Here is an 11,988-nt window from a genome sequence, read left to right on the forward strand (position 1 = left end):
CCTGCCACAGATGCCTTGGTGCTGTATTCTTTACCTCGCATTCTGTCAGACGCCACAGTGTCGTTCTGACACATTCGAATCGATACATCGCCTCAAGGACAGAACTGACGACCCTGTCGTCCTATGACTCGAGGCGGACTTTGCATGTAGGGACGGTTCAAAGTTGTACGCAGTGCCAAGTATAATAACGCCGCCGTCAGTTCTCATCAAAGCCGTTTCAAGCCGGAGTCAGGGCGCTTGTAAATGCTGTTGGCAGTGCTGAGAAGGTAAAAGCTCTTCGTGATGTCAGTCCAAGAGTAATCGTTTAACCTACAAATGATTCAGTTTTGATCCGGGGACATGGATTGAGAGTTACGCCCACTGTACCTCCGAGAAAGCCACTCGTGGTCTTGCGGCACGCGGAGATGCCATCGGAGCCCAAACTGTTGTCATTCAGAAATAGCAGATGCCTGTCAGTCTTTTTACTCGTGCAGCCATGGCTGGCCACTCTATTAGACACCTTAGACTTCGACTTCTGAGTCCAATTCACTTGTACATTGCATTACCTCGCCAGCCAAGCAGCAGAAGTGACTGGTAGCCAATTTACCCACTCGCCCGAATCGGTTGAAATGACGACGTTGGAAAAGAGCGTGTGGCTCTGGCTAACTACAGTCACGCCACGCCCTACAGGCTACGATGTCTACTGAGTGCATGTGGTGATGGGGGAGGCCCGTATGGTACCCTCTCTACTGCACGTAGAAACTCTACGCCAAAGATGAAAAGGGAATGAAATGATTCTTTTTTTTTTTTTTACCTCCATCTTAAAAAAAAAAAAAAAAAAAAAAAAAAAAAAAAAAAAAAAAGGGAAGAAAGAAAAGTTATCCAAATGGCAAAAAAAAAACATCAAAAAAATTTGTAGCTTCTCTTTGATTGAGCGTGTCATCCTTAGTGCAGGGGCCATGCTACTGTAATGATAGTTAGTATGCGTTTCGAACAGACAACCTTTGAGTGGGTCAACTTACATCTTCTCTGTATCGTTTCGAATTGACCAAATGCCCGAAGGCGAAAATAGTTGTGCAATAGTTACTTATAAACCTAAGACCTGTTGACTGACTAATGAAAAGTGGAGCCTGGCCCGCACATACGATTCACCGTCATCCTTTCTCTGCCGCGAACGAGACGGACCAGCTTGCATCGAGGGCCAAGAAGTAGCCCAATCTCTGTTGCACCCCCGTCTCCAGATGACCGGTCTCGGTATCCGGGTGCCCGCCAGGCCCTTCGAACTAGCCTCATCCGCCTCATCAGCAACAAGCTCCCAAGTCGACTCGGACGACGATGTTCCCCTCCCATTTCCGGCCGCGCTACCACGCGCCGACTTTCTCACTCCCGACTTTCAACCGGCCGCTTATCTCTCGTCCCTCCCGCACCGCCACCAGACCCTGGACGACCTCCGATCCGAACTTCGAGACCGCAGTGCCGCAATCAGTGCCGAACTCCTAGAGCTCGTCAACGCAAACTATACCTCGTTCCTCTCCCTCGGCGATGACCTCCGCGGCGGGGACGACAAAGTCGAGGACGTCAAGGTAGCCATGCTCGGTTTCCGGCGGCAGGTCGACGAAGTCAAATCCCGCGTGCGCGCTCGGCGGGACCAGGTCGAAGGGTTGACGGACGAGCTGCGCATCCTGCGGAGGGATATCGAGGCCGGACGGCGCATGCTAGAACTCGACGATCGCCTCGCGGCACTGGAGGAGCGCCTTGTCATTACGAGCCTGCCAGGGAAGAAGAACAAGCCCACCGCGGATGACAAGGCGGGGAAGGAGAACAAGTCCACCGTGGATAACAAGACGGGGGAGAACGCCGACGATGAAAGTGACTGGAGCGTGACGGCCAGTGACGTGTCATCGGACGAAGAAGGGGACGATGACTACGAGGGTCTGGTTAGTAGTAGTCCTGCAAAGCTCGCCGGGCTGGCCGCGGAGTATTGCGTGATTGAGGCGTCGGCGGACGCGATAGGCAGGGACAAGCCTTTTGTGATCAAGGCCAAGGCTCGCATGACGAGGTGTCGCAATACACTGCTACTGGATCTCGGGACGGCGCTCAAGGAAGCTCATAAGGCGGGGGAGAAGGGAAAGGTTCGCGTCGTAAAGTATCTCGGTCTCTATGCCATGTTGGGTGCGGAGGGCGAGGCGATCAGGGCGCTCAAGGGGGTGTAGATTTAATCATCGCGACCTGACTCGGCAGATTCACTGCCGTGAAAAGAGGAACGAAAGGAGAAAGACTAATGATACCCCAAAAATTACATCTACCGAAAAGTTGTTCCGCACACATGTTTCTCGCTTGTCCTCTCTATACAACTACACTAACGACATATAATACAACTGGCGTGCCCATCCCTTTGTATGACAATTATTTTACATGACATTGGACAGGTCGGCAGGCGTGACCTTCTCGTCGGTCGAGTCGAACAAGCCGTTCAAGTTGAACCCCGGACCATGCGACGTGCTCAGCACCACCTCCCTGACCTCTTTGTTGGCGCCGTCCAACTTGGCAATGTCCTGCTTGATGCTCGCCATGAACGTCTTGACATTGGCACCCAGCATCTTGGGCGTAAATCCGAGCTGGCCGATAGGGACGCGCAATGCGCCCGACCTCTCACGGTACTCGTCGGCTCCAGCATGGTCGCGAATCGCGCTGACGACGCTGTCGGTGATGGTTCGCATACGGCGGTTCGGCATCAGACCCTTGGGACCGAGGATGCGGCCCAGGCCTGCCTTATTGAGGGCGGCCTCGGAGGAGGTGTGGCACAGCAGCCGGTTGAAGGTGATGTTGTCGTTGCGGACGGCCTCGAAGACGGACTCCTGGCCCGCCAGGACGGCGCCCGCCTGCAGGGCTTGTTGCGCGATTTCGCTGTTCTCCGGGCAAATGACGGCTACGCGTACGTCGGTGGTCTTGACCGAGTGTGGGAAGCGGACGCGGCCCTTGATGACGGGTCCGTTTCGTGGCGTCTTGAGGCGAACGGCGAGCTCGTACTTGATGCTTGTCGGAGGACGACCGACTTCGTAGGCACGGAGGTAACTGCAGACGGTAAAAGTTAGCAAAATGATCCGGGTATGGTGGGCACGGGGCGAAGGGAAAGGGGATATGCGAACCGCATGGCATCGCAGAGGGAAAACTGCGGATATTTGGTCGGATCCCAGGCCTTGAAGTCTTTGGGTAGCTTCTTCTTCTTCTTCTCTCTGTTCCTGGCCTCACGGATTTTGGCGATATTTTTGCTGCCGCGTGTCTGGACCGGGGCATGGGCGACGGCCGGGACAAGGAATCGGGGTACCGAGGCAGGCTTTGGCCTCGACACATGGGTGAGAGATAACCTCGCCATCGAGGCGAGGCATTGTGTTGATGTGACCATCCTTCGCTGCGTCTCAAAAACCGACACGTCGACGAGTCGACAATCAGGCCCAGGTTATGTTGGTCGGTGTTAGCCTGGTGCGATGCCACCCAAAAGCTCCCAAGTCCAAGTGCTTCCTCGATGAAAGTCTTTAGACTGCAGCTATGTTTTCCGACCGCCCAGTCACGTGCGAGGTGGTCCGTGCATGACCCCACCATTGGTGAATGTCTACGAAGTATTTGTACAGGTGCCGGTACTGGCTACCACCTGTCTGGATTTCACGTTCGCATGCCCTCTTTTTGCCTCTCTGTCATGAGAAGGACAAGGTGTCGGGTCGAAACAACTGCCTGGACCATAAACTAGGAAGAGACGTCTATACGTGTACTCCGTGGCAACACAATACGTACACGTAGTTCTTCGGACATATTTTCGAGTCCTCAAGTGCAGTCGTCCCGTCTCTCCCATATTGTCGGCTCGGCTTTGAGCTTCAGTGAGTGGTTGACGATGTAATGGAGATGACAACGTGTGGACAAGTTGCGGGGTTTACGGTCACATGCATACGATTCTTCTCCAGACAGGCGGTAGAACGAACCACTGCCTACCTATCCAACCGCCTTCTGAGTACAAGATTCACGACATATGATTGCTTCGCATACTCTGACCGTCCAAGTCTGGCATATACTCCGTATTTGGGAGAGATTTATTAGCCAATTTTCCGCCAGTAACAGTGGTTTTACAGCGCTGGTTTTCCGCAACTCAATGGGTCTGTCCTATCACCTAGCTCTCCGTCCGTCGGCAATCGAGGACGGACGTTGCTGTCTATACTATTCCACAGAGCAACCAGGCCTGCGTTACACTTTCTGAACACCTCCATCCTGGCGTTGCATCGATCCCTTTTCCGTCACGGAGACCCTGCTCTTATGCAGTGTATAGGAGCGTGGTATTCCGTGCTCGATTCATCGAGATGGCAATAGAGTCGTGAACAGCGCCCTGGCTGGGGAAAAGGCATGACTTATATAAAGATCATGGCTCTTCTTTCGGCACTCATATTCCTGGTCTTCGTCGGCCCCTTGTCTAACCCGACGACAATAGTCAATATTCGCACGCCTACTTGTTCCATCGCACGGCAAGATGACCAAGCTCCTCCAGATTTCGAGCGCGGCTTTGGCTTTCGGCTCCACAGTCGCGGCCCACGGCTTCGTGCAATACATCACCTCCGCCGGCATACAGTACCTCGGATGGGACCCGGGCTTCCGGTATCAGGATCCGCTGCCGAGCATCCCCGGCTGGTACGCCAACAACCCCGATATCGGGTTTGTGGAGCCTCAGAGCTTCGGCGACCCAGACATAATCTGCCACAAGGCAGCCGCCCCGGGCCAGGAGTACGTCCAGGTAGAAGCCGGCTCGACCATCACGCTGCAGTGGTTCACCTGGCCCGAAAGCCACGTCGGCCCCATCTTCGACTACTTGGCGCCTTGCTCCGCCAACGGCTGCGCGGACGATGACAAGAATGATCTGAAGTTCGTCAAGCTTGCGCAGGTTGGCCTCAAGCCGAACGTGACCTGGGAGACCAACTGGCTCGAGGCCTGGGTCGTCGACGACTTTATCAAGAACGACTTCTTATGGGACGTCGAGATCCCTGCCGATATCGAGTCTGGCACATACGTCTTGCGACATGAGATTATTGCGCTGCACAGCGCCTGGGACGTCAATGGCGCCCAGGCGTACCCGCAATGCATCAATCTCAACGTCACGAACGGTGGAAATAGAAAGATTACCGAAGGAGCGTCCCCGACCACCTTCTATGATCCCGAGGATCCGGGAATGCACATCAATGTCTATGGCGGAGTCACGGAGTATCCCTTCCCGGGGCCGGAGCTGTGGAGTTGAGTGATGAGCTGTTCCCGGCAGACTGCGTCGAAAGGCAAGTCGACAGATCGACCGAGGAACTCTGCTGGTGGTATGGGAACAGGGTTATGTCCATGACGCTTGGCTTCGTGTCTCTTCTTAGCTGTGACGGTGATATTAGCAAATATGACCACTTGACAGGACCTGTCCCATGATACTCCGCTCCTCCAGCGTATACCTACTTCTTATATAGCCCACAGGGCAGCTGTCTCGTGTGCACCGAATAAGAGAAGAAGTACAGACTTGTATGACTTGCGGAGACGCCATCAACACCAAAAAATGGGCCTGCCCCTGAAATGTCGGCTGTCGATGGAGACCTCGAGGCAGGCAATCGTTCTCTGGGTAGGTAATGTATGTTGCATAAAACCCAGCTGACTAAGGACTCCAGAATCAGAATGATCAAACGGCATTGTTTGCTCTCTTTCCTATCCAAACCCACACGATCACCTCTCCTAGTCATTCTTTTCCGGCCTCGGCCTTATAAACAGGCGTGGGCCATGGCTCTCATACTCCATATTTCCCCCCTTGCATCCATAGCCATGCCCACCCTTTTCATTCACCTCCAGTCGACAAACCCCTTCGAATCCAGATCGACGGTCCGCTGGTATCCGCGGAGAAACTCCTTCCAGGCATAAGCTGGCATCTCGACAAAGTACCCACCGACTACCCGCAGCCGGCCGGCCCCGAGCTTGACAAACTAACTTACCGGGTAATCTATGGGCGGGATGCAGAGACTGCGGAGGATCTAGTTGTGCGGGATGAATATCTGGGCTGGGTAAGGGAAGCAAGACCGTCAGGGTTAGTATTCGGAGGCGTGCCTTCGAACCTTTTGCAGTGTAGCTGATGACAACTGGATGGAAGCAAAATCGACTATTATAGGGTGACCTTTGATCACCTCGTGCCTCCTGATGATGTTGATCCAGAGGTGCTGCAGATCAACGTCAACGAGATGGATGAGGATGGGGAGCATATGCCAACAAGTACCTGCTATTCAGCGTTGATCCTACGGAATACACGGGGAAGAAGGTATTAGCTGTGCCGAGATGTTGTCGGAACAGGAAGGGAACGCAGGATCGAGCGAGGATCAATGAGGGAGTCTCATATCGAGACGAGGAAGCAGAGGAGCGAGTGGCAGCGGCAGCGGCAGCGGCAAAGCAGTGATTCCATGTTCCCGTCTACCACATTGACTGCGTTTTCTCGCGTTCGTAACACGTCGTTTCTGACGCGCTGTGTTAGACCAAGATTTACGTAGGTATGTGCGATCTGCTTAGTTAAGGTCGGTCACTATCGGCTTGGGCCGGCGTTGGGGTTTTCGTGTGGGCATAATAAACGCGCTACCCTCCCCGACGCATGGGCCAGCCGACCGCCAGAGGGAATCCTCGGAGAGCAGTGTGTGATTGGAGGCCCTTTCCAATACGTCCAATGCGACGGCTGGACGCACGGCCGCCTATTAGTCATGCATATAGATTGGGGTGTGAAACCCCTGAGGATCATTGACACTGCGGCTGGCGACGTCAAAGTCGAGATACGTGGGATGGCGACCTTCTGAGCGCCACGCGTTCTAACCTTCTGTCAGGAACCACCTTATCTTGCCCTTCGTCGATCGGGACTTCCGCGATACGGCTCATCACGAAGCAACCGAAACACTACAAATCAGAGAATGGCGGACGATGACGAGATACCTTTTCCGCCAGGATTTGGTGTCGGCGATGTCGTTGCATGGGGAACCACTGGCCTGGTGGTATTGGACACTGGCCAGAAACAGCCGACGGTGATCAAGACCTCTTTCGACGAATCATCGCGTCCCGCAATAGAACGAGAGCGTCAGATCTATACGAGGCTTAAGGAGTACGGCACACACGACGGTATCCTATCATACCACGGGGACGTGGGCGACGCGGGGATCCGCCTCGAATATGCTTGCAACCACGACCTCAAGTCATACATCCAAACACATGGATGCAAGATAGACACCGCTCTTCATTGGATCATACAGCTTGCCGAAGCCCTTGACTTTGTGCATCGAGCCGGTATTATACATGGCGATCTAACTACGGCCAATGTATTCCTCAATGACGATCTCCAGGTCAAGCTTGCAGATTTTGCTGGATCTTCAATCGATTCATTGCCGCTCCTTGTCGCAATCACCCCCAGTTCTGAGTACCCTGGCGACCTCTTATCACCCCAAGGGGACCTTTTTGCCTTTGGCTCTCTGGCCTATGAACTTCTGACTGGAGAGAGGCCGTACGCGACGCTATCTGAAGCTCAGATTCGAGCTCGCTACGAACAGCAGGATTTCCCAGATGTGACCTCCCTTGGAAGCATCGGCCGCGTCATCCGATCATGCTGGGAAGGGGGTTATCACAACAGCCAAGCTGTGGCGAACGATCTCAAAGGCAAGTGCTCATTTCCCAATTTCCTATCCAGCGATTCGAGACGCACCTGTCAGGACCAGCGATAACCCATGGATCCATCGCATACTGCTCGGGGTGCTTGCGTCCTCGGTGCGCTTGTCTACAAACACTTGGAAAAGTCCCGAGGAAGAAAGGGTTTGCATTACCTATGAATAGCATCTGGGGCATTTGCCTGGTTTCGCAGATGTTCCTGTTTGGATAACCTCGCCATTCTTTCCTTTGACGGGTTTGGCATAGGTGCAACCAAACCGTCAGGGGCGACCCTTTTCACACCGGTACCATTTCATCTGGGGCACGACATGGTTTTGGGTCGTTGGCGCATTCTTGTGCTTGTATTTCAGCTCAAGGTATTCGTAGTCAAAGACGCCAACGCCGCCCAGGAGCGCTGGCTTACCTAGGTAGTGTAAGGTAATTACTGTACCTACCTACTTCGTACCCACTTAGATAAGCCGCTTATCGTCGTTATCTTATCACTGATGTGGGCTGCTCGCTGGTACGGACTTACCCCTCCATTGGGTTTTCGACCCCGCCACAAAATATCAGTCGTGTCACTCCCGACAACTACCACACCCATACCATCCACGAGGCGTTCGTGACCACCTCTTGCCCCTGGTTTTCCATTCAGCGCGACTCTTTTCGACTAGGACCCGGACTGGCCCACGATGACGCCCGAGGAGCTTCAAGCCCTGCCCACCGCTCTAGCGGGCGATTTCAGGTCCACTGAGCCCTACCTTCGTTCTCTCGACAAGCACTTGACCCTGCGCACCTACATTGAGGGCTACAAGTTGGGCGAGCTCGAAACGAAGATTTGGCAGACTCTCAAGACGAACAAAGCTACCGTTGGTATTCTTCGCAAGGGCACGCTTGCCAATTTAACTAGATGGTGCGCCAGGCTCCCATGTCTCCTCTGAAGCCCAGCTGCGATTACTCCGAGATTTTTTCGTGTTAACCATGTTTCCAGGTTCAATTTCATCGAGCAAACATATCCCGAGATCCAGGCCGAGATCCAGGCCGCCGAAGCTGCTAGAAAGGCAAAGATTGTGGCGGGCAGCAAGGCCGGCGGCAACTTCGATCTCGCGCTTCAGAATGTCGACCAAGGCGTGGTTACCCGGTTCTTGCCCGAGCCTTCGGGCTACCTTCACATTGGCCACGCCAAGGCGGCTCTATTGAGCGACTACTTCGCTCACGAAGCCTACAAGGGCCAACTTCGCCTCCGCCTTGACGACACAAATCCCGCCAAGGAGAAGGAGGAGTTCCAGGACTCCATCGTCGAGGATCTGCATCTCATGGGCATCACACACGACAGCCTCACTTATACGTCCGACTACTTCGACTACCTCTATGATATGTGCAAGCGTCTCATCTCGGAGGGACACGCTTATGCCGACGACACCGACCAGGAGACGATGCGAGCCCAGCGCATGGACGGCATTGAATCGAAGCGCCGGAACCGGACCGTCGAGGAGAATCTACGCATCTTCGAGGAGATGACCAAGGGTTCGGAGGAAGGCCTCAAGAACTGCATCCGCGCCAAGGTGTCGGTAGACGATCCCAACAAGGCGTTGCGGGACCCTGTCATTTACCGCTGCAACGTCGAGGACCCGCATCACCGGACGGGCACCACCTGGAAGGTGTACCCCACCTACGATCTCGCCTGCCCGCTAGTCGACGCCAAGGAGGGCGTGACGCACGCGCTTCGCTCGACCGAGTACACAGATCGCAACCCGCTGTACCAGTGGTTCATCGACACGTTGAAGCTTCGCCAAGTGTACATGTGGGACTTTTCCCGCATCAACTTTGTCCGCACGTTCCTCTCCAAGCGGAAACTGGCTTCGCTCGTTGACGCGGGCAAGGTGTCCGGGTGGGACGACCCGCGGTTCCCCACGATCCGTGGTGTTCGCCGCCGCGGTCTGACCATCCCGGCCCTCCGCGAGTTCATCATCAAACAGGGCCCCAGCCGGAATGTGGTGAACATGGACTGGGCTGCCCTCTGGGCGCTGAACAAGAAGGTCATCGATCCCATCGCGCCGCGCCACACGGCCATCACCGATAAGGATAGGGTCAAGGTCACCCTCACGGGTGCCGACGTGCCGGCGGAGCCGCGGACGGAGGAGCGTCCCAAGCACCCCAAGAATGCCGAGGTCGGAAAGAAGAACGTGGTGTTCGCCGATGAGATTTGGATGGACCAGGCGGACGCGAAGGCGTTTAAGAAGGACGAGGAGATCACGGCCATGTCATGGGGCAACGTCATCATCCGGGAGATCACGGGCGACGACGTGGTCACGGGCATCAAGGCCGAGCTGAACCTGAAGGGCGACTTTAAGACCACCGAGAAGAAGGTGACATGGCTGTCGGCAAAGGGCACCAAGCTCGTCGAGGCCGAGCTCTGGGACTTTGACTACCTCCTGACCAAGGACAAGCTGGAGGAGGACGACAATCTGGAGGATTTCCTCAACCCCAAGACTGCGTGGATGGAGAATGCGTGGTGCGATGAGGGCACTGCCCAGCTGAAGAAGGACGACATTATCCAGCTTGAGCGGCGGGGATTCTATCGTGTTGACAAGAGCCTAAACGAGGGGGATAAGCTTGTTTTGTTCGCCATCCCGACTGGCAAGAAATAAGACGTTTGTGAGAAGAGCGAAGTCTCTACAGATAAATGGATTAAGAAAAAAAAGCACTTTCACTAGGGACACCTCACCATATATAAAGAAACGTGATGTGGCATTTCGCTATGTACGTCTGTTGACAAGGTCCGGATGACCAGAAATGGCTCTTCGCGGCCTGTGTCGGTATATGGTAAACGAGCCCTAGCCCAATACGAGGGACATCTCTCCCTTACGGCGACTTACGTTCTACCCCGTCCTCGTTGGCGAACAACTTCCCCTTCCCTCGAGTTAGCTCCTCTCATGACGTCCTCATTCGTACTCTTTACTCACGCACCTAACGACGGAGCGAACCGGGAGGCTCACACTGGTCACACCGTCGTCGCGATGAGACGGACTCGGCACGGCAGTCGATGATATGGTTACAGATGATGTTGCAGTCGCGGTAGGGGCATTTTTTGCGTTCGGATTTGAACTTCCAGCGGATAAAGTGATGTTGGAAGCAGCAGAGTCGGTAGACGCTGCGACACATTTCGCGGCACTGCCTTGGTGGACGAAATGGATTTAGTTAGATAAAGGAGCTGTGGCCGCGCTATACTGTGCTTTGCTGTCTCACGCCCTACGTGGTTAATATGGAGGATAGCGGTCGGGAACTTGATCAGAATCCTGTCCCATGGTGATTTATATAACACCGCTCGAGCGTCACGGGAATTGATAGCAACTTGCAATGTTTGCTTGGTCATGTTTGACACCATGTGCAAGCTTGTTTGGTGGAATCAGATACGACGGCGAGGTCTAGAGGTCAGCCAAATTAATAGGTATGTGGACGTGATGCTATTTTCCAGTCCGTCCGTTTCCACCGAGTTCGGCGGGCTGGACTACTTGTTTCGTAGTAAGCATTCCGTCGTTCTCGCCCCCGAGTTGGGCTTGCAGTCAAATACAGGCCATGCTGATGAAAGGATTACAATGAGATGTTCTGGCACCCGGGACTGAGCGGACAACAAAGGATGATGATTGTCTACGCGACTTCTCGCCAAATACAGCGGCAGTGTGTAGCCATTGCGATCACGTGCTCGAAGGGAGTTGCGCTGCTTATCTAATATTTTGTATGGTAAGAACTTGGTTAATTGGTTGGAGCCATGCGGCCCCTGACGATCACGATTCGAATGGACAAGTACCGTTGTGCAGTGAAATGGACAGAGCACCTTTTTTTTTAATCCTCTGTCTTCGAGTACCTTGGCCACAATACCACTGCGGTTGAACCATAACTACTTTTTAAGTCATCTCATTCATTCACTCAGGTACAGATCACGGAAACTCAATGAGTGAGAAATGAAATTGAGCACCCAGAGTGGGCTATGTAAATGTGTGCTCTATGTATGCAAAGTTATGTACAGTTGAGGGAGGGCCACAGCAGCAGACCACTAGCATGCAACCCGTTGCTCCCATTTCATCAAGCTTAGACATAGAAGCGTTAAACCGTCGCCTTCGTCACCAACTGTCTCGGCCGGAACCCGGCGCGCCGCTTAGTTGGGAATGCACTGGCTGTACCACTCGTTGGTACGGACGCAGGTGGCGCCAGCCTGGCAAGTGGTGGGACCGTCCCAGCCGTTGCCGCCGCACTGGCCCCAGTGAGGAGCACCGCCGGAAGGAGGAGGGTTGGTGGGAGGGGGGTTAGTGGGAGGAGGGTTAGTGGGAG

The 11,988-nt window shown here is 54.3% G+C and overlaps 9 protein-coding genes across 9 annotated transcripts in view; 6 read left to right on the forward strand and 3 right to left on the reverse strand.

Annotated features, from left to right (window-relative positions):
- Nucleotides 1–949: 949 nt before the first annotated feature.
- On the forward strand, nucleotides 950–2,192 carry ACRALDRAFT_1071440 (uncharacterized protein; the record flags this gene model as incomplete). Its single annotated transcript, XM_071017864.1, has 2 exons — nucleotides 950–955; nucleotides 1,104–2,192. The coding sequence occupies 2 exons, from the start codon at nucleotides 950–952 to the stop codon at nucleotides 2,190–2,192; spliced, it is 1,095 nt and encodes a 364-aa protein (XP_070873812.1).
- Nucleotides 2,193–2,390: 198 nt separating this feature from the next.
- ACRALDRAFT_2107445 (mitochondrial 54S ribosomal protein uL1m) lies at nucleotides 2,391–3,385 on the reverse strand (the record flags this gene model as incomplete). The annotated part of the gene is made up of 2 exons (XM_071023335.1): nucleotides 2,391–3,054; nucleotides 3,129–3,385. The coding sequence occupies 2 exons, from the start codon at nucleotides 3,383–3,385 to the stop codon at nucleotides 2,391–2,393; spliced, it is 921 nt and encodes a 306-aa protein (XP_070873813.1).
- Nucleotides 3,386–3,676: 291 nt separating this feature from the next.
- ACRALDRAFT_211504 (uncharacterized protein) lies at nucleotides 3,677–4,346 on the forward strand (the record flags this gene model as incomplete). Its single annotated transcript, XM_071023720.1, has 6 exons — nucleotides 3,677–3,690; nucleotides 3,778–3,854; nucleotides 3,899–4,033; nucleotides 4,104–4,155; nucleotides 4,200–4,244; nucleotides 4,298–4,346. 6 exons carry the CDS (start codon nucleotides 3,677–3,679, stop codon nucleotides 4,344–4,346), a joined length of 372 nt encoding a protein of 123 aa, XP_070873814.1.
- A 149-nt stretch (nucleotides 4,347–4,495) lies between these two features.
- On the forward strand, nucleotides 4,496–5,254 carry ACRALDRAFT_2042659 (glycoside hydrolase family 61 protein; the record flags this gene model as incomplete). The annotated part of the gene is made up of 1 exon (XM_071021269.1): nucleotides 4,496–5,254. The coding sequence occupies one exon, from the start codon at nucleotides 4,496–4,498 to the stop codon at nucleotides 5,252–5,254; it is 759 nt and encodes a 252-aa protein (XP_070873815.1).
- A 297-nt stretch (nucleotides 5,255–5,551) lies between these two features.
- ACRALDRAFT_2042660 (uncharacterized protein) lies at nucleotides 5,552–6,433 on the forward strand (the record flags this gene model as incomplete). The annotated part of the gene is made up of 4 exons (XM_071021270.1): nucleotides 5,552–5,570; nucleotides 5,761–6,070; nucleotides 6,134–6,212; nucleotides 6,254–6,433. 4 exons carry the CDS (start codon nucleotides 5,552–5,554, stop codon nucleotides 6,431–6,433), a joined length of 588 nt encoding a protein of 195 aa, XP_070873816.1.
- A 499-nt stretch (nucleotides 6,434–6,932) lies between these two features.
- ACRALDRAFT_1082460 (uncharacterized protein) lies at nucleotides 6,933–7,733 on the forward strand (the record flags this gene model as incomplete). The annotated part of the gene is made up of 1 exon (XM_071019315.1): nucleotides 6,933–7,733. One exon carries the CDS (start codon nucleotides 6,933–6,935, stop codon nucleotides 7,731–7,733), a length of 801 nt encoding a protein of 266 aa, XP_070873817.1.
- Nucleotides 7,734–8,226: 493 nt separating this feature from the next.
- Nucleotides 8,227–10,383, forward strand: ACRALDRAFT_1051307 (uncharacterized protein). Its single transcript, XM_071015684.1, has 2 exons — nucleotides 8,227–8,569; nucleotides 8,648–10,383. The coding sequence occupies exons 1-2, from the start codon at nucleotides 8,349–8,351 to the stop codon at nucleotides 10,305–10,307; spliced, it is 1,881 nt and encodes a 626-aa protein (XP_070873818.1). The 5' UTR covers nucleotides 8,227–8,348; the 3' UTR covers nucleotides 10,308–10,383.
- Nucleotides 10,381–11,738, reverse strand: ACRALDRAFT_211507 (uncharacterized protein; the record flags this gene model as incomplete). The annotated part of the gene is made up of 10 exons (XM_071023721.1): nucleotides 10,381–10,493; nucleotides 10,536–10,589; nucleotides 10,658–10,834; nucleotides 10,906–10,955; nucleotides 10,996–11,010; nucleotides 11,042–11,084; nucleotides 11,118–11,238; nucleotides 11,273–11,540; nucleotides 11,602–11,645; nucleotides 11,685–11,738. 10 exons carry the CDS (start codon nucleotides 11,736–11,738, stop codon nucleotides 10,381–10,383), a joined length of 939 nt encoding a protein of 312 aa, XP_070873819.1.
- The window catches only part of ACRALDRAFT_2059636 (carbohydrate-binding module family 1 protein), a 1,600-nt gene continuing 1,232 nt past the window's right edge, over nucleotides 11,621–11,988 (reverse strand). The window contains exon 3 of the mRNA XM_071021893.1: nucleotides 11,621–11,911. Coding sequence (XP_070873820.1) covers nucleotides 11,816–11,911 — 96 coding nt within the window. The 3' untranslated portion in view covers nucleotides 11,621–11,815. The remainder of the gene's footprint in view (nucleotides 11,912–11,988) is intronic.

Source organism: Sodiomyces alcalophilus, assembly GCF_042370955.1.
Source record: "Sodiomyces alcalophilus JCM 7366 unplaced genomic scaffold ACRALscaffold_5, whole genome shotgun sequence".
NCBI lineage: Eukaryota > Fungi > Ascomycota > Sordariomycetes > Glomerellales > Plectosphaerellaceae > Sodiomyces > Sodiomyces alcalophilus.